The sequence below is a fragment of the Anabrus simplex genome, chromosome 2 (assembly GCF_040414725.1).
Source record: "Anabrus simplex isolate iqAnaSimp1 chromosome 2, ASM4041472v1, whole genome shotgun sequence".
Lineage (NCBI taxonomy): Eukaryota > Metazoa > Arthropoda > Insecta > Orthoptera > Tettigoniidae > Anabrus > Anabrus simplex.
Genome location: NC_090266.1, coordinates 284596281 through 284616100, shown reverse-complemented (window position 1 = coordinate 284616100; position 19820 = coordinate 284596281). Strand labels below are relative to the sequence as shown.

At 42.1% G+C, this 19820-nt stretch overlaps 1 protein-coding gene across 1 annotated transcript in view; it reads right to left on the bottom strand.

Annotated features, from left to right (window-relative positions):
* LOC136862777 (protein tyrosine phosphatase domain-containing protein 1) overlaps positions 1-19820 on the bottom strand; it is a 914123-nt gene that overhangs the window by 301479 nt on the left and 592824 nt on the right. The window contains exon 5 of the mRNA XM_068226146.1: positions 652-774. Coding sequence (XP_068082247.1) covers positions 652-774 — 123 coding nt within the window. The remainder of the gene's footprint in view (positions 1-651; positions 775-19820) is intronic.

Genomic DNA, 19820 nt, shown 5'->3' with positions numbered 1-19820 from the left:
ATATAAATATTATTATTATTATTATTATTATTATTATTATTATTATTATCCGCCCCTGTGGTGTAGTGGTTAGTGTGATTAGCTGCCATCCCGGAGGTCCTTGTTCGATTCCGACTCTGCCATGAAATTTGAGAAATGGTACGTGGGCTGGAACGGGGTCCACTCAGCCTCAGAAGGTCAACTCAACCATCCTCGAAGTGGTTTCCGTGGTTTCCCACTTCTCCTCCAGGCGAATGCCGGGATGTTACTTACTTAAGGCCACGGCCGCTTCCTTTCCTCTTCCTTGTCTATCTCTTCCGTTCCTCCCATCCCCCCACAAGTACCCTCTTCAGCATAGCAGATGGGGCCACCTGGGTGAGGTACTGGTCCTCCTTCCCAGTTCCATCCCCCGACCCAGGACTGCCTTTGAGGCGGTAAAGTTGGAATTCCTCGTTGAGTCTGAGGGAAAAACCAACTTGGAGGGTAAACGGATTAAGAAATTATTATTATTATTATTATTATTATTATTATTATTATTATTATTATTATTATTATTATTATTATTATTATTATTATTATTATTATTATTATTATTTAACAAACACCTTGGCAGTGCCTCCGGAGTTTCTCAACATTATGAAAATATTTAAAATAGTTGTGTACATCACTCACCAGCGTGACAGTGGACAGCAACCTTGCCTTCCTCCAGAGCGAAAGCCATTACTTTCACCATGTCGAGAAGATTACTGGTCGTCGCTTCGCCGTAATCTTTCCACGTGAAGTTGTAGAAATAAACTGGAAGCATAAAGAATCATCGGATTTCAGACACTCTCATATAAAAATGTACGCGCAGAATTAACGTGCAATGTGTTAAACGAAAAAAGTGTTATCTAATAAATTATTCTTTCACAATATATCAATGAAAATTGATCAAGACATTTTTGAAGTATACGGGGAGGACTAATCCATTCACTTTATCAAAAGAATAGCAGATTTTACATAATTTTGACTTAATTGAATGTCCAAATAGGTTCAATGTATTGTTATTAAAGTTAGAAATGGTCACTTATTGGAAACATACAGGATTACAGGTGTTTCCTGAGGTACTGGTCCAGCGTCCTTCAAATGAACTAAGGTGGCTTACCGCACAGTAAACGAAGTATCACCCTGCACCGAAATGGAGTCACCGTGGATTATCCCTACCGTTCTATATATTTTGAAAACGTCGGTAGACGCAGAGTGGGTCTCGGCCCGTAAATGTCCACGGCTGGTTCGTGGTCCAACAGCTCTGCACTCTGACCGGCCAACCGAGCAGAGGAGAGGTGGCCACGGCTCTACCGTGGCTCTACGCCTCTGCATTCGTGAGGCGGAACAGGGCTGGACTTCACGGCTGGCTCCAACCGTCGGCTCTCCTGAGAATGATTTTCCGTGGTTTTCCGTTCTCCTGCTCTAAAGCAAATGACGCAACAGTTCCTAGTATAGACCACGGCCGCCAATCCCCTCACCTTCTCCGAGCATCTCCTTCACCGTTACAAATCTTCCGGCCTGAGAGACGGCGTCACCGTCTAAGAGGCCCGCCTCCCACTTCAGGGGAGGAGTGAAAAGTTTTAGTAGTAGTAGCAGTATTAGTAGTAATAGTAGTAATATTTTGAAATCCCTGTCGGAATATTCTGGTATAATCTGACAGCAGAACGTCGATTCTGGTTTCTCCATGGCATATACTGTAATTACGGTAAGCCTACCTTCAGGATTTCGATAACGAACTTCTCATTAAGAGACCTTCTAGAAACTTCACACATTTTATGCCTGGAACATAGATTCCTGTCACAATTACATTATCAGCATTCATATTTTTTTTTACAATTTGTTTGCGTCGCCCCGACACAGATAGGAATACAGCGACAATGTGATAGGAAAGGGCTAGGAGTGGGAAGGAATTGGCCGTGGCCTTAATTGAGTACAGCCCCGCCATTTGCCTGGTGTGAAAATAGGAAAGCAGGAAAGCCATCTTCAGAGCTGCCGACGGTATATACGTATACACACGAGTATATTGAAAGATCATCTTAAATTTCGCCACTGTAAAGCACAAATTCTCGTCACAGGTTCTCAATAAAATACAAATAGCTGAATGGGCAGTGGGTGAATATCATGAAGAGAGACAAGTGCATCCAAAGCAGCAAAATATTCTCTGTTCAGAACATGCACATAAGTCCCTTTTCTCTACGAGGTCGGGTGAAATGAAATTGCGTATGGCTTTTAGTGCCGGGAGTGTTCAAGGACAAGTTCAGCTCGCCAGATGCAGGTCTTTCGATTTGACGCTCGCAGGCGACCTGCGTGTCGTGATGATGATGATGATGATGATGAAATGATGATGAAGACGGCACATACGCCCAGTCCCCGTGCCAGCGAAATTAAACAATTATGGTTAAAATTCCCGACCCTGCCGGGAATCGAGCCCGGAACCCCTGTGACCAAAGGTCAGCACGCTAACCATTTAGCCGGGTGTTTTCAGTTAATGACAGGAGACTTTACCCTAGTCATTACCGACAATATAAAATTGTTCTTTCTCATCCATATGTAATATTGGATGAAATAGAAATACTCCGACACTCCATCAATATGTATTCTTCATGATTATTTTTCATCTGAGAGGTTTTCTTCAATAATCTTCTTAAAACAGGAATTTTAAGAAAAATGCCTGTAGGTTAAAGTAAATGTTTATATTATTTTCACGATTTATAAATTCGTTTCCATTGATACTCCATTAAAAGAAAATCTTGTGCAAGAGCACAGTTAAATAATGTGATTCTGTGCAACTTATAGCATAGGCAAGCATGCATTGTCCGTACTTGCAACTTTGAAAATTTTGTTTGCAAACTTCAGTTGGCATGCAGGAAATGTTTACTGGGAGAGATTGACCCATCGACAGGAAATGATGCTTCTCTTATCTATGTACTACGATTCCTCCTGATGACAGCACCTCTACTGACCATGATTACTGCGCTACAAATTACGAGTCTTTCGCCAAGTACTCTGAAATTGTTGTTGAGTACATAGCAGGAAATATCATCCGTGAGGTGGGAAAGAAAAGTAAAAGCCACACGTGTCTGAAGGTTATTGCCTAAAAAGATATAAAATAGAGTCTCTTTATCCAGCTCATGATGCTGTGAAATTGTCACGTGTTCAGATAAAAGTCACTGTCGCGAAGATGGTTACGTGCCAGATGCGACCGTGCCAGATGCGACCGTGCCGGATGCGACCCGGCCGTTATCGTGCCAATAGCGACCGAGTGGATAAGCATCGTGCCACATGCGACCCATCAATCACTTACAATTGATCTGCAACAATAAGGGCTGTCACCAAGTGGCAGATTGCTTATAAGTAGCTAACTTGGTCTTTTCTAAAATAAAGGTCTGACACCGTTATTTTTTTTTTTTTTGCTAGTTGTTTTACGTCGCACCGACACAGATAGGTCTTACGGCGACGATGGGACAGGAAAGAGCTAGGAGTGGGAAGGAAGCGGCCGTGACCTTAATTAAGGTACAGCCCCAGCATTTGCCTGGTGTGAAAATGGGAAATCACGGAAAACAATTTTCAGGGCTGCCGACAGTGGGGTTCGAACCTACTATCTCCCGAATACTGGATACTGGCCGCACTTAAGCGACTGCAGCTATCGAGCTCGGTGGTCTGACACCGTGGTTAGCAGGTTCGAGTGCCGTTGGTCGAAAGAAAAGTATAATAATGTTGCTGGCTTTACGTCCCAGTAACTACTTTTATGGTTTAGCGGGACGCCGAGGTGCCGGAATTTAGTCCCGCAGGACTTATTTTAAGTGCCACTAAATCCACCGATACAAAATTGACGTATTTGAGTACGTTCAAATACCACCGGACTGAGCCAGGATCGAACCTGCTAAGTTGGAGTCGGAAGACGAGCATCTCAACCGCCTGAGCCGTCTGAGCCACTTAACCTGAATGAAAAAAATCACCATCAGAATGTTGGCCGGCAGTGTAGGAAAGTTCGTGGTAGACAGTTTCTAATCACTAGATTGCATGCCAAAAGCCTGGATTCAAATCCAAACCTTTTCGAAGTGTTCAAATGGAGTGAAGGGATATGATGCTGTTGATGGTGATTCGGCCGTCGGATGGCGACGTAAAGCATTGAACAGACCCCTTGGTATTATTCGAGAGGAGTAGGCTACGTGCCGAAACCGGGTTTCATCTCTCCCTGCTTCATTATCATAATCCCACATCCAGACGCGCAGGCCGCCCACGGACGTCAGGTAGAAAGACCTGCACCAGGCAAGCCGAACACGTCCTCGGATACTCCTGGTACTAACAGGATAAGTAAGTAGGCCTAAGTCGTAAATAATTTCAGAGAATTAGGATTTTTTTGCTAGTGGCATTACGACGCACCGACACAGACAGGTCTTAAGGCGACGATGGGATAGGAAAGGGCTAGGACTGGGAAGGAAGCGGCCATGGTCTTAATTAAAGTACAGCCTGGTGTGAAAGTGGGAAACCACGAAAAACCATCTTCAGGGCTGCCGACAGTGAGATTCGAACCCACTATCTCCCGGATGCAAGCTCAGGGCCGCGCGCCTCTAACCGCATGGCCAACTCGCCCGGTGGGAAAAGACGTAAACGCATCACCATATTTCGTGTTGTAAAACGAGTTTCCCCCAGAAGTGTTATGTAAAGTAGGGGCAGTAGCTGCTTATAGGACTTATTGAAATGGCATTGCACTTCGTTTAGCTTACCTTATCTTGGGTGATGACACAACTGATCAAATGACAATTTACTTGTCAACGCCGGTCGCATCCGGCACGGTTACAGATTATGCGGTCGCTAGTGGCACGGGTCGCATGCGGCACGATCGCATCTGGCACGCCACCGCGAAGATATATCCTTATCCTTATGCAAGGTAGTTAGAGTAAGAGGTAGGGATCACGCGCAGGTCTCCCCACCACGCTTGGCCGTCGATGACGTCAACATGAACCCTCAGCGCCTTGTCTTCTGCATGATGTAGGCTAATACACTACTGTAAGCTATTCTGTTTTAGCCACAAGAGAACTTCATTGATATCTTAACATCACCTAAAAAAATGCATTACACTTCACTATTACAGTAGAGTACTAATAGGAGATCAAATATAGTGTGAATCCAGCTGCGTTTCTGAAGTATTTCGATCTGTATAAAAGGTTTTAACAATGCTAAGACTGTGATCGCAATGGAATGACCATTCCATATGTTCATGTTCTCAACACCTATGATAACAATACCAAGGGGCTCTAATTGTTACAGACTCGAACATTAAAGCTTGATGACTGCAATAAATATGTTCGTTGTTACAAGCAATATTGGGAAACTATATACACTGTCAACAACACAAACAGCAAATGTTAGGAAACTGTCCACAACACAAAGAGTGCAGTAAATGTTCTCCTCCAAGTGCCAGGAACTGACAAATTCCACGTTAACATTAGATAGGCCATATTAATGAGCCTGTATGTTAACATTCTTAGCACTGGTTTCACATACAACGTAATAAATTGCCTTTCATAAAAAACAGGTATGTTATACACAAAGAATAATGCTGATATTAAAAAAAAAATATCAAACACACTTATCCATAGCATCAGTGGAATATCTTTGCTTTTCTTCTTTCTTTATCGGTGTTGTATTAACTGAAACCCGGTCTCTTCAATGTCTTACTTTTGTTTAAAGCGTCCATTCGAATAAAAGAACGGCTTCTCACGAAGCAACTTGCAAGTTCATAAATTTCGGGGAATTTCTTTTTCAGGATATCCGTAAGGTTTGTGATGATGTTGGAACCCTCTTTCAGTTCTTTCCCGTGGTAAAATTGAAACCACCGAGCTCGATAGCTGTAGTCGCTTAAGTGCGGCCAGTATCCAGTATTCGGGAGATTGGGTTCGAACCCCACTGTCGGCAGCCCTGAAGATGGTTTTCCGTGGTTTCCCATTTTCACACCAAGCAAATGCACGGGCTGAACCTTAATTAAGGCCGCGGACGCTTCCTTCCCATCCTAGCCCTTTCCTGTCCTATCGTCGCCGTAAGACTTATCTGTGTCGGTGCGACGTAAAGCAACTTGAAAAAAAAATTGGGACTCTTTTTTGCAATTTAATTTCCACCCCTTGTATTTTGACCTGTTTTCTCTCCGTAATTACTTTATATATCGAGATTCTTCTTCTTTATCCTATAAGCTATATAGCCAGTGAAGTCTTCAAGCAGCTCCTTGGTTTCACGACTGTCCTCGAGCTGTTTTACTAGATCTTCAAGGGCTTTAACGAACCCTTGCTCATCCTCCGATAAAAAATAGGATGTTGTGGGCTCAACGCTGGCCTTAGACTGGCACACGATATCCGAGTTCTGATCGAGTTCATCAGTACATATTTGGGCGTAATATTTCATAATCTTCCGGAGAACAGTTGGAATTTCTTATCGTCTCGGAAGTATTGAGGCTAGAAGCAATGATTTCACCTTTCGCGTCACAGCTGTCGGAAGAGGATCATCATAAAGCCTTCCGAACCCTAGAAGCTGAGAAAGATAGCTTTCGATAATGTCTTGATTACTTCTATCACCATTCATTCAGGTCAGTGGCTTTAGGGAATACATGAAAGTGTATGTTTCGTTCCTTCGCGTGCCTGCTAGGATTTGTGCAGCCTGCAATGGCATGACAAAGCATACTGAAAAGTGTAAACTGTTACTGTTTTTTACGTTTTATCTCATAAAATAAACACACACGGTTTCTTATACACCACAGATATGTTACTACCGGTGTATTGTTAGCACCTAGCTTCTGCGTGCACAGCGATTCTTATTCGAAATACCTCTACCTCATTCAGGCAGATTCAACGCGACGGTCCTGCGTGACGTCACAACTCCGCTCTGCCACTGCGCAGCTCTCTCGTGATCCCTACCTTGTATTCTACGTACCTTGATCCTTATGTTAAACATATAGACTGCAATTCTCTCGTCAGCTGCAGGGAAGTTTTTTCACAATAACAATAATTTATTTGCTGCTACCGAGTTCAGTGAGGAAACCCATTACGCCAGCATGACAAACCTTCTCTTAAAACAGTATTTTAAATTAGACTGCACCACAGAAACAGAGTTATTAAGCAACAACTGAAAGGAGTAACCGTATGGCAGATTTATACAAATTAATACTTTTCATGGGGCAATGAATCAGAGCTAGAAAGTATGTATGGTTCGTGTGAATGAGGGAGCTGTTTCGAATCAAAAAACGTGACTATTAATAGATCAATACAAAATTCAATTTGTTTATTGTAAATTTTATTTCCAGTCGGTGTTATAAAAATGTTATGTAGAAAGGTTGCCTTTGAAATGTATGATAATTCATTCAAGTGAGTTTAATTTTCTTGGCTGTTTAGATACGCATCCTAATTCGTAATCTTGTGCCGTAGGCCTACATTCTTCTGCGTATCGATAAATTGGAGATGTGTGGATAACTCCACATCTTTGTGATAAAATAATTATTGATTTAAACATTTTCAACAATATATCGATTCAAGAAAAAGGAAACTCTTACATATTTTCTTTCTTCTATTTTATGTTACAGTACAATGCCGTTCCGTAGAGAACCTCTGCTTAAGGAAAACTTATACGCGTCAAATATTTACGCTTTCCATCCGATGTTTTCATCGTCAACTCAAATAATATCTGTTATAACTACTCAAATAATGTGTAACTCTTATACGTAATGAATAAGATCCATGTGAAAATATCTCATTTTCCCGCTTTGTTCCGCACTCGCTTACACAGTGCTCCGCCTACTGAGGTACATTTAAGACATGGCGGTCGCCAGTTCAACTTTCTTCAAAGATGGCAAAGTGATATTCTAGCTTTTTGGATTATCTGGTTGTACTTCCCCTTAAAACAACAGTCATCACGACTGTCAGTTGAACTGTAGTAGTGTAGAAACAGAAGCATGTTGCAGAGCGCTATCGGTTTACAGCCTACACTTTTATTCAGTGGCGGCTGGTGAAGTTATGTATTTTTAAATACACACACACACACAGAAATACAAGCACACACACATATGTACACATGGAAGTATAAATATTAAAAGTCAATATTATGTCAAAACACACGTAGGAATATTATACTAAGTGTCTAAGAAGTTGTTTTTTTGTTTTTTGTTTTTTTTGCTAGTTGCTTTAGGCGCACCGACACACATAGGTCTTATGGCGACGCTGGGATAGGGAAGAGCTAGGACTGGAAAGGAAGCACTTTATTTTGTAAATCCAAAGCACGACGGTTCCGTCCATAACACCAAATTCCACCAATCTAACAGTTGACAACTGCATATGACCAGCAGTGATCGCGGAGCAATGCAATCCATACTCACAGCGATATACATGAAATAATTATAGGATCAACATGTTTCAATCACTGAACGCAATCCAACCCGGTCATATTTGTATTATTAATTTTCTGCTGTTACTCCAACGCAATAATGCCCGAAGGCGGATGTGGGGCATATCCCAGGAATTCAAAGAGACGAAAACAAACGTAAAAATGACGTAAAAGGAGGACAAATCGCGAGAAAAATGGATGGCCAAATCATGCATTGGGAGCAATAGAAGGTTATAGACACCCAGTGCATAATGTGCTCGCAAACGAAATGAGAGGCGCCCAAATGGTAAAAGTATGAACACGAGGAAAAAAGAAAGGAAAAAATGTTTCTTACCGGATTTCCGGGGCGTATGTTTCTCCCACACATTAACATTCATGCAGGCAAAGGAAAATACCATACAGAAGTAAATAATTACAACTGCGATACATGTATAGAATAACAATTTCTCACACATTAACCAGAAGAACTCAGTGCCGCGGATAAAACCTATTAGTCACCATCAGTGTCATAGAAAGGACACATGCTGATGAAAATAACATCGCAGACACAGTCATTTTTAAGAAACATAGAGTATAACCTCTTGCCGGCAGCCTCCAAAACACGAAGTCACTGGAGATTTGTTCCAGCAAAGATAACAATATCATAGATTCGTAAAACCCGCACGGCCAGTATATCCAGACACGATGAGAAATATAAGAAGCAAGACGAAGTATAGCATGCACAAATACCACAATACGTCCCGATATGAACTAAAAATACGCCGTGCACTGCAGTGCAGAATTCCGAGCCCAGATATGAAAACAACAACGTATTATCATAAGGCAAAGAAACACCTCAAGGTACCAAATGGGAGAAAACATTCCTGGCTCGCGGATTGATAATCACGAGCAAAATAAATCAAAGTTAAAATTTATACGGCATGCACCAAACAGAAATGAAAGCACTGCAATTGCAATGGAGCAAGAGGTTATATTCAAAGAATGCAAAATAACATCATAAAAGCGACCGCTAAAACAAAAACGGAAAGGCAACATCAGTGAAAAGACTTACATAAAAGGCCTAAAACAGGAAAAGATATTTTGGTAGCTTAAAATGCCACGCCACAAATAGAGGCCTTCATTTTTATCGCCACATCCTAAATCAAACAAAAACCAGAGAATAAAACGGATCCCAAGACAGAAATAAATCAACACGCAAAACGTGAAAAGAGACTGCTGCAATCTGATATGTGAAAGGAGAACTACTTAGAGAATCAATAAACTCTTATATAAACAGACGAATGAGCAATCACAAAGCAGAGAATAATGTCCGACTGAGAGCGATGAGACAAAATATTGCATACTAAGCCTATCGCCAGGCACATCGGCTTACTTATTTAGCGCCCGCAAAGCACTACATAGTATTGGGTAGGGCCACTCTTCGTGCTTACGGGTCGTGGTGTGATGAGGTATTCAGTCATTCACCTCATGGATAGTGCCCTGAGCCATATTGAATCATTCTTTCCGCCACTGCACGCGTAGACGTCCAGCGTTTGTGCAAGTGGTTGATGACGGTAGAGATATCCCTCTTTCACATTTCAATTGTGATCAATTGATGGCAAATCATGTGACCTTAATGATGTCTACGTCTCGTAGAGCCTGTTGGGTGATACAAATTGTATGTGTACCAGCATTATCTTGCTGCATGATGACATTTGGTATACTGCGGATAAAAGGCAACCAATTGGGTAATGGACCCTCACTGTCATAGCCTTGTGCTGTCCCCGTTCCTTCAACAAACACGACAGATGATCGAGAGTCGTGACTGAAGACTCCTGCAACCATGACACCTCGTGTTCGGGATGTATGCTGTTAACGAATCAGTGATGCATTGTTGTGTAGTCCTCTGTGGCACCAAACTCTGATTTAAGACTTAGGCGGAATTTACCACTGAAGAAATGCATCACCATTCATGCGTCCAAATGCGACGTTCATTGCACTGTTGGCGACGTACTGCACAATGCACAGGGGTCAAAGACAAATATCGTAGAGTGCAGTGTCTAATGGACAAAAATAGAAATATCCATTGCGCCGAAAATTTTTGTAAACCTAATGCAGATAACCAGACGTAGTCCACAAGCAGTAAAGCGATGCGCAGGTCCAAATGAGCCGCCACGGATATGATAACGTCACACGTCAGATCTTAATCGGTATGCTGGTCGGCTGACAGGAACAACAAAGTTACATGAGCCTTGTTTTCAGGTGCTCATTGTAAGTGACGATTCTCCACTAAACATTTGCCAACTGGGGTGAGTATTTTATATTCGAACACTGATTGTTGTTTGGAAGCATTGCTGCCAAACTGGACCACCCTGAATGGAGCCTTAAAACAATATCATATTGCACATGAAGCCTGCAACATAAGTTACTACGCTCCATTAAAGATGATTCGACGCGAGGATCTATTGTGTAGTTCAGAACATACAGGGGAACTTTGTCTGAGGAAAACTGGTGAACGTCATAGCAGCCGTGTTAAGAAGTTTCTGCAGTAACCTATGCTGTTTAGGACCATTTTAGCTTTACCTCATATTTTGCAGAATCTTTACAGTGATTAATCGGGTGGTATTCGAGATATGGTTGTCAGGATCACACAACAAGTCTACTACAGTATTCGCTTTTCTGCAGACCAATTTTCAATTGAATGACTGTTCGGAAGACGTAGAAGCCGCATTGCAGGGTCACGCTCTCGTTCTTACGCTTGGAAACTGGTAAAACTGTCGTACGAAACGTGGCCGTTTCCTGGAAAAAGATAAGTATTGGCTCGATTTGCAATGCTCCCTCCGGGTCATATTACCACCCTAAGGACGCCATTTCTCCATCAACACCATCAACTCTATCATACATACATACATACATACATTATCATTATAGACTCTTATGCCTTTAGCGTTCAGTCTGTAAGCCTCTGTGAATTTAATAAACGTCGCCACAATCCTCGATTTGCAACTAGTGTTGTGGCCTCATTTAGTTCTATACCTCTTATCTTTAAATCGTTAGAAACCGAGTCTAACCATCGTCGTCTTGGTCTAACTCTACTTCCCTTACCCTCCATAACAGAGTCTATTATTCTCCTAGGTAACCTATCCTCCTCCATTCGCCTCACATGACCCCACCACCGAAGCCGGTTTATGCGTACAGCTTCATCCATCGAGTTCATTGCTAAATTAGCCTTTATCTCCTCATTCCGAGCAAACTTCTGCCATTGTTCCCACCTGTTTGTACCAGCAATCATTCTTGCTACTGTCATGTCTGTTACTTGTAACTTATGAATAAGATATCCTGAGTCCACCCAGATTTCGCTCCCGTAAAGCAAAGTTGGTCTGAAAACAGACCGATGTAAAGATAGTTTCGTCTGGCAGCTGACTTCCTTCTTACAGAATACTGTTGATCGCAACTGCGAGCTCACTGCATGAGCTTTACGACACCTTGATTCAATCTCACTTAATATATTACCAACCTGGGAGAACACACAACCTAAATACTTGAAATTATCGACCTGTTCTAGCTTTGTATCACCAATCTGACATTCAGTTCTGTTGAATTTCTTACCTACTGACATCAATTTAGCCTTCGAGAGGCTAATTTTCATACCATACTCATTGCACCTATTTTCAAGTTCCAGGATATTAGACTGTAGGCTTTCGGCACAGTCTGCCATTAAGACAAAATCGTCAGCATAGGCCAGACTGCTTACTACATTTCCACCTAACTGAATCCCTCCCTGTCATTTTATACCTTTCAGCAGATGATCCATGTAAACTACGAACAGCAAAGGTGAAAGATTACAGCCTTGTCTAACCCCTGTAAGTACCCTGAACCAAGAACTCATCCTACCATCAATTTTCACTGAAGCCCAATTGTCAACATAAATGCCTTTGATTGATTTTAATAATCTACCTTTAACTCCATAGTCCCCCAGTATAGTGAACATCTTTTCCCTCGCTACCCTGCCATAAGCTTTTTCTAGATCTACGAAACATAAACACAACTGCCTATTCCTCGCGTAGCATTTTTCAGTTACCTGGCGCATACTGAAAATCTGATCCTGACAGCCTCTCTGTGGTCTGAAACCACACTGGTTTTCATCCAACTTCCTCTCAACGACTGATCGCACCCTCCCTTCCAAGATGCCAGTGAATACTTTGCCTGGTATACTAATCTATGAGATACCTCGATATTTGTTTCAATCCTTCCTGTTCCCTTGCTTATAGATAGGTGCATTTACTGCTTTTGTCCAATCTGAAGGTACCTTACCAACATTCCATGTTAATCTTACTACTCTACGAAGCCATTTCATCCCTGCATTCCCACTATACTTCACCATTTCAGATCTAATTTCATCTATTGCTGCTGCTTTATGACAATGGAGTTTATTTACCATCCTTTCCACTTCCTCAAGCGTAATTTCTCCAACATCATTTTCCTCCTCCCCATGAGCTTGGCTGTTCGCAACACCACCAGGATGATTTCCTCTATCAATCACCACAAAATCGAAAATTTATCGCCGATGACCACACAGAGAGTTTGACTAGCGTTCTCTTAAAACAAAATAGAAAAGCTGAGTCGAGGAATTGCTCAAGACAAAATCTCTTGAGGAGCTTCGCTTTGCCGCAACAGAGTCAGTGTCAAGGTCTTCGGCTCCAGGATGCAATGAGCATCATTCTTAATGCTTATCATCGATTGAAGCACTGTCTTTATACCCTGACCTTAACATTTCGCTAATAAAATAAGTAGTTCTTAGGAGAACGGTTAGTGCTGTTCACAAGAATTGCATTTTCGTGGTATCCATGTTCTGCGAAAGACAGAAAACAATTCTTCCTAGAAATGACATCGGTGACCGAATCATCTGCAGTAACTGGAAATAACTCTCGTCTTCCATTAAATTATTTTTGACAGAAGTGTTTGCAGTTGAGCCACACCCTGCACGCACAGAGACCTAATCACCGTGCATAATATATCATCGTAAGCTAAATATTAAGGCCCGGATCGCGACTGGAAAAGGCCACAAGCTACAAGCCTTGAGCTGGAGATGAGAATACCAGGAGACTATTTTTTTTTTTAAATACGAGGAAATTCAACAAATAACAAGGAAACATGTATTGAATTAATTAAAAGAAAATTAGGAGAAAGGGAATTGATTTAAAATAGGCAGGGAAAAACAAGCAATATTAAAATATACATACGTAATCGCCCTTTTACATAGATGTAGTAACAATGACTCTGCGACGGCATACCATCATTCAGAAACGCAATACATTACATTCAGTTGAACCACTTGTCATAGTGTGATTGCAATCGGATTATCCCCACCACAAACATGACGCAATTCACACAGTTCATTAAGAGGTGATCTAACTTTCCAACAGCTATTAATTTCACCAACTCCTCTTATCTCCACTCCCGCATATCACACCTCTCTTCTTTTTTATATCCCCTTTTTAAGAACATTCTGTCACTCCAAAAGAAAAACTATACTTCTACGCATGAAGAACAGACTCTAGGAAATAAGTATTCGAAGAACCTCCGGAGCATGAACTACAAAAATATAATGGTAAGAGCCAAAAGCATGCACAGTGCATACTTGAAAGAAAGATAAAACATGTCGGCCGGAAACGGTACAAGAGGCTAAGATATATGCCAAGGCCGAAAAGAAAATGCACCAACAATCAGTTAAAGAAATAGAATTTAAAACAAGAACAAAATAAAATTCAAACAAATATATTCCTTCTTGGTACCCCACCCATTTACACTCACGTCCATACACACATACAGTCAGGTAACCGAACAATAAGAGCGAAGAGCGGTCCTGAGTGTCCATCTCAAGGATTCAAATTCTTCAATAACACGACACCATGGTCGGTAGAAGGCGGTTCCCAATTATTAGGGTCACGTGTATACACAAACATAAATTAGACTATGGGATCAGCAGGTCCCGTATTCACATCAAAACTCATCCAGATTGCGATTCGTACAGCGCGAGTGAAGCCTCGCGGTGACACAAATAGCCCATACAGTATGGATGGGAGGTAGACGCAAAAGAATGCACACACGTAGTAATATGAGGACAATTACATTGAGAATAAACATAACCACACCAAGTACAGAGAATCACGTTTCATTCATACTGTGGGGTAAACAAGGGATATCAACAACCATGATAACATAAAGAAAAAGGTTTTTAAACGATATCCTTACCTGAAGTAATATAAACCTGCAATGAAAGGAGGCGAATGGTAGTAGAAAATCGATTTGAAGGGTTTAAAAACGTTTCGGTACATTAAAAATGCTGCACCTAGACGCATGGAGTCCATCTTATATCTAATTCGAAACTGACACAAGTTCCTCAAGTCAAAGAGATAAGAAGAAGACATTCTGGTGGAAAGATAGACCATCCATGACAGAAAGCACAGAGACTGCCATCTTTCGAGCAATCACAGAAGTTACGGGATCGTCCCACGTGAAGCAATAACGAGCCATTTTGGCAAATATACCCAGCTCTGGACGAAACCGAACTGACACAAGGATCAAAAATGGCTCACAATGCACTGAGAGGAACTAATACAACCGCAATCGAAATCGAATGAATTGAACTCCATACAATAACAAACCTGTAATTGAAGAGCACTATCGCTTTGGCCTACCCTCGTTTCACTTTTCTGAAAGAATGTTTAAGTATCTGTCAGACAACACGTGTAGGTTGACAAGTCAGGGCTGAGGAGACAAAGCCTCTCTTTGAAGAAGAAAAGAAACAAATTCCTTCTGAATTTAGATTTAACTGTCGATTACCCTAAGCAGTTGTCAATGATGGGAACACCGTTAGGAAGTTCTTTGCAAATCCTAATCTAAGACCTCAAATTAAAATAATTGATAAGAGGCTAATTGAGAAGTTTTCTATAAATTTACGGGTCGGGTCGTTGCTTTTGTATGGAGATGCGTGTACAACGTCTCAGGACCCTCCTTTGTGAAGCCAAAGATCTGTACCGGTATATAAAACTGTATGACTGTTATTACGAGGGTTGGGGCAAAGTCATGGGGACTGTTTTTCATCTTATTTGCATGGTGCTACCATACGATGGCCATATGTCCTAGAAAGTACGACACTCATGGTATATGGGCACATGGTATATGGGCACATGGTATATGGACAGATAGATTGATATATTCCCTTCCGGTATCAAGTCATTATGAAGACCATTAGTGCTTGTGTAAAGTGAAATATAAAAGTTGTAAATTACGGACACTGAATTGGTGATTTTCTACTTGGTTTAGATTGTGAAGCTAGTAGTTTTTATTGTGGTATTCTCTTTCCAGGGAATTGCTTGTTGTACTCATGTTGTTTTAGTTTTTTGTTGTGTAATTATCTATGTTTTAAATTTTACTTTATTATCACTTGTAACTTTAAGCTAGTAGTAAGCTCAACCAATAGTACTTGAAGCTGTAGTGTTAATAACTGGGATATACTTAATTTGTGTGTGAATTTGTATACGATGATGATGGATTTTGAATGTTAAACTTAAACTAGGGTAGTATTTCTTGTAATATTTTCTTTCCATGGAATTGCTTGTTGTACTCTTGTTTGTTGGTTTGTTTGTTTGTTTGTTTGTTTGTTTGTTTGTTTGTTTGTTTGTTTGTTTGTTTGTTTGTTTGTTTGTTTGTTTGTTTGTTTGTTTGTTTGTTTGTTTGTTTGTTTGTTTGTTTGTTTGTTTGTTTGTTTGTTTGTTTGTTTGTTGTTTTGGGGTAATTATGTTAACCTTACTTTGTTATTACACTACTGCAAGTGACCATCGCCACCGGGATGTTTCCCATTTGCGATGTATTTGTTAATAAGAAGAAGAATATTACCACGTGAAGAACGATGGAACTGCAGTAGTGAGTCAGGTTCCATGCAGAATGAATGTGACGAGGAATGATCAGCGTGTGTATATCAAATTGGTTTTTTTGCCATGGTCGCCGTGCCAAACAATGTCATAGAGAGCTTGTGGACGCTGTGGGGAATAATACCTTTCCGTACACAACTGTTGCGAGATGGGCAGCAGCATTCCAGCACGGACCTGAAACAAACTGCGACGTGCCAGGTTCCGGAAGACTTGTTTAGTGTACGGACTGCTCTGAAACGTGTATTAATTACCCAGTGCATGGACGTGGACAGAAGATGAATACTTTCCTTTCAGTTGGTTTTACTTCGCACCGACACAGATAAGTCTTATGGCGACGATGGGGTGAGAAAGGGCTAGGAGTGGGAAGGAAGCGGCCGTGGCCCTATTTAAGGTGTATCACGGAAAGCCATCCTCAGGGCTGCCGACAGTGAGGTTCGAACCCACTATTACCCAGATGCAACATCACAGCTGCGCGCTCCTTACCGCAAGGCCAACTCACTCGGCAAGATGAATGTTACGTGAGTTATAAGCCGGAACAATGTCATCCTTCTCCACCACATGCAGCAGAGGCGGTGCGCAGGCAACTTCAACGCTGGCGTGGGAAGTACCGGAATTCCAACCACACTCACCGGACCTGTCTCCGTGTGATTTTGACCTGATCTCCAAAGTGAAAGAGCCATTGCGTGAGAGACTTGTTTGGGACACACACCTACACCTAGTTAACCTACTCGGCATTATTCACATATTCTACAGCATCTTACGCTCCCCACTCCAATCAGCATATTTGCATTTGTCTGGCAGACTCCAAATTCATGCTAACGCTGCGAAACATGAGACTGCAAAATTCGCACTTGATGAGGCGACTGGTAACCGATGTCTCCCGCATTATTGGCAACATGTTGTGGATAATCAAGGGGACTACTCTGAGGGTTTGCCGTAAAGGTTACTGCACTCTCTAAGATTAAACATTACATAGCAGAATTTCAGGGCTGACAGTTCCCTCGCTTTTTATCCTGAATCTCGTAAACCTACTCGGCATTATTCACACATTCTACAGCATTTTAACGCTCCGCACTCCAATGTGTATATTCCATTTGTCTGGTAGACAGTGCATTTGTGCGAGGAAAGGAGTAGCCATGATTTATTCCCCTACCCTCATATATGCTCAGCACTTTGCAAAAGCTGTTCCTTCAGGGGATCGATTTAAGCGATATTTCAAGTAACTCATGGGTCAATTGCCAGAGGAAGTCCTTGAAGCTATCCACAAGGTATTCTGGCGTACTAGGCTGTCATACAAGGAATTACTTGCGGACAAAGACCTTTAAGGGTGTGATGAATAACTTACTGCTGACCGGCTCCATGGCTAAATGGTTAGCGTGCTGGCTAACCTTTAGTCCAAGGGGTCACGAGTTCAATTCCCGGCTGGGTCGGGGATTTTAACATTACTTGGTTAACTCCTTTGGTTCGGTGACTTGGTGTTTGTGCCATCCTGAACATTACAAATTATCATAGGCTTGGTCTTATCCTCACAGATACTGAGGTCGCCTATACGAGTCGATTCGAAAGACCGGCTGCAGGCCTCCTGGAGACCATACGCCATTCATATTATTATTACTTACGGCTAATGCATGCCCCTCTCCTTTCGTCAATAAGAAAAACTGTTTCCAATTCCAGAGAAGTAGACATGGACATTCGAGCATGTATTATATGCAGTCAGGAGTCCAGATCTCCCAGTGATAATGGAAACTAATACACACTGAAAGGTACCGCCCGCTGGGGTTCAAGGAAGAAATTTTATTTTTCATTGTCACACCTGGCGTTTGCATGTGAGAGATCTGTATAATATCTGTATAATAATACAATTATTTTTCCATGACTCATGAAAGTTTAGATTTCAACTGAAATTATTCATAAAAGACCGATTTGCGTTTAATTTTCATTTTTGACACAAAACCCCATCAACGCACAGCATTGTACGCCGTGTCTTTAGAACAGACTCATTCAGACAGTGACAGATGGTTGTTGTTGAGATCGAGAAGCGCAGTGCAAGGCCTCACAGATTGCTGGATCTCTCTGCATGTGGTACCACTGCCTGGTACTGCACGTAGGCCGATATGACGATCATCTAGAGGGGCCCGTAGCTTGTCTGCGTGACGTATGACCTGCATGTATCTACATCTGCTTAGTACGTGTCATAGTGGTGACTGCACGGCCAGTGTGACCGTCTTTAGCTATACGATGAGCCGACCATCCATCTTCATGAATTCCGAAAGTACGACCCCGTTCATGTGGGTCTAAGTGGTGAAATGTTCTGGAATACTTGTCTGACTTTCCAGGCTGCTCCGTGGTCCATTTGTGCACTGGATAATGCCAGCTACTCTACCCCCTTTACCATATACTTAGAGGCCTGCGCGGATATTCAAAATATTATCCGCATCCGACTCCGCATCCGTACTTCCTTCATCCGCACCCGCATCCGCATCCGCGAATGGTTATCCCCATCCGCAAATCGTTATTCGCGGATATTGTAAATATTTAACTGCAGTATATTACACCCAAGGTATTGAAGCGGATAGATATTTTAACATAATACAATAGGCCTGACACCCGGCACCAGAACACCTACAGTCACAGGTTTATGAGGGATTTTCTCTCGCGACAACTACCGACGTATTGACCTTGGTTCCTTACTTCCATTAATTGCGGGCAGGGGCCAGTTAGGCTACGATCAGATTTACGACTTTATAGTCTCAAGGCTCTTTATGTATCACCATTCTTCCATACCACTGTCAAGGGTCTCCTAATCACAAATAAAAGTAAGAGTATACCTGAGTGAAAATCAAGAAACGTCATCATTTAAAAATTATCAGCAAAGTTATCCGCACTGCGATACAGTTTGCATCCACCAAGACACTAACTTCGCGGATATCCGCACTGCGATACAGTTTGCATCCAGTAAGACACTAACTTCGCGGATATCCGCACTGCGATACAGTTTGCATCCACCAAGACACTAACTTCGCGGATATCCGCACTGCGATACAGTTTGCATCCACCAAGACACTAACTTCGCGGATATCCGCACTGCGATACAGTTTGCATCCACCAAGACACTAACTTCGCGGATATCCGCACTGCGATACAGTTTGCATCCACCAAGACACTAACTTCGCGGATATCCGCACTGCGATACAGTTTGCATCCGCCAAGACACTAACTTCGCAGATATCCGCACTGCGATACAGTTTGCATCCGCCAAGACACTAACTTCGTGGATATCCGCACTGCGATACAGTTTGCATCCACCAAGACACTAACTTCGTGGATATCCGCACTGCGATACAGTTTGCATCCACCAAGACACTAACTTCGCGGATATCCGCACTGCGATACAGTTTGCATCCGCCAAGACACTAACTTCGCGGATATCCGCACTGCGATACAGTTTGCATCCGCCAAGACACTAACTTCGTGGATATCCGCACTGCGATACAGTTTGCATCCGCCAAGACACTAACTTCGCGGATA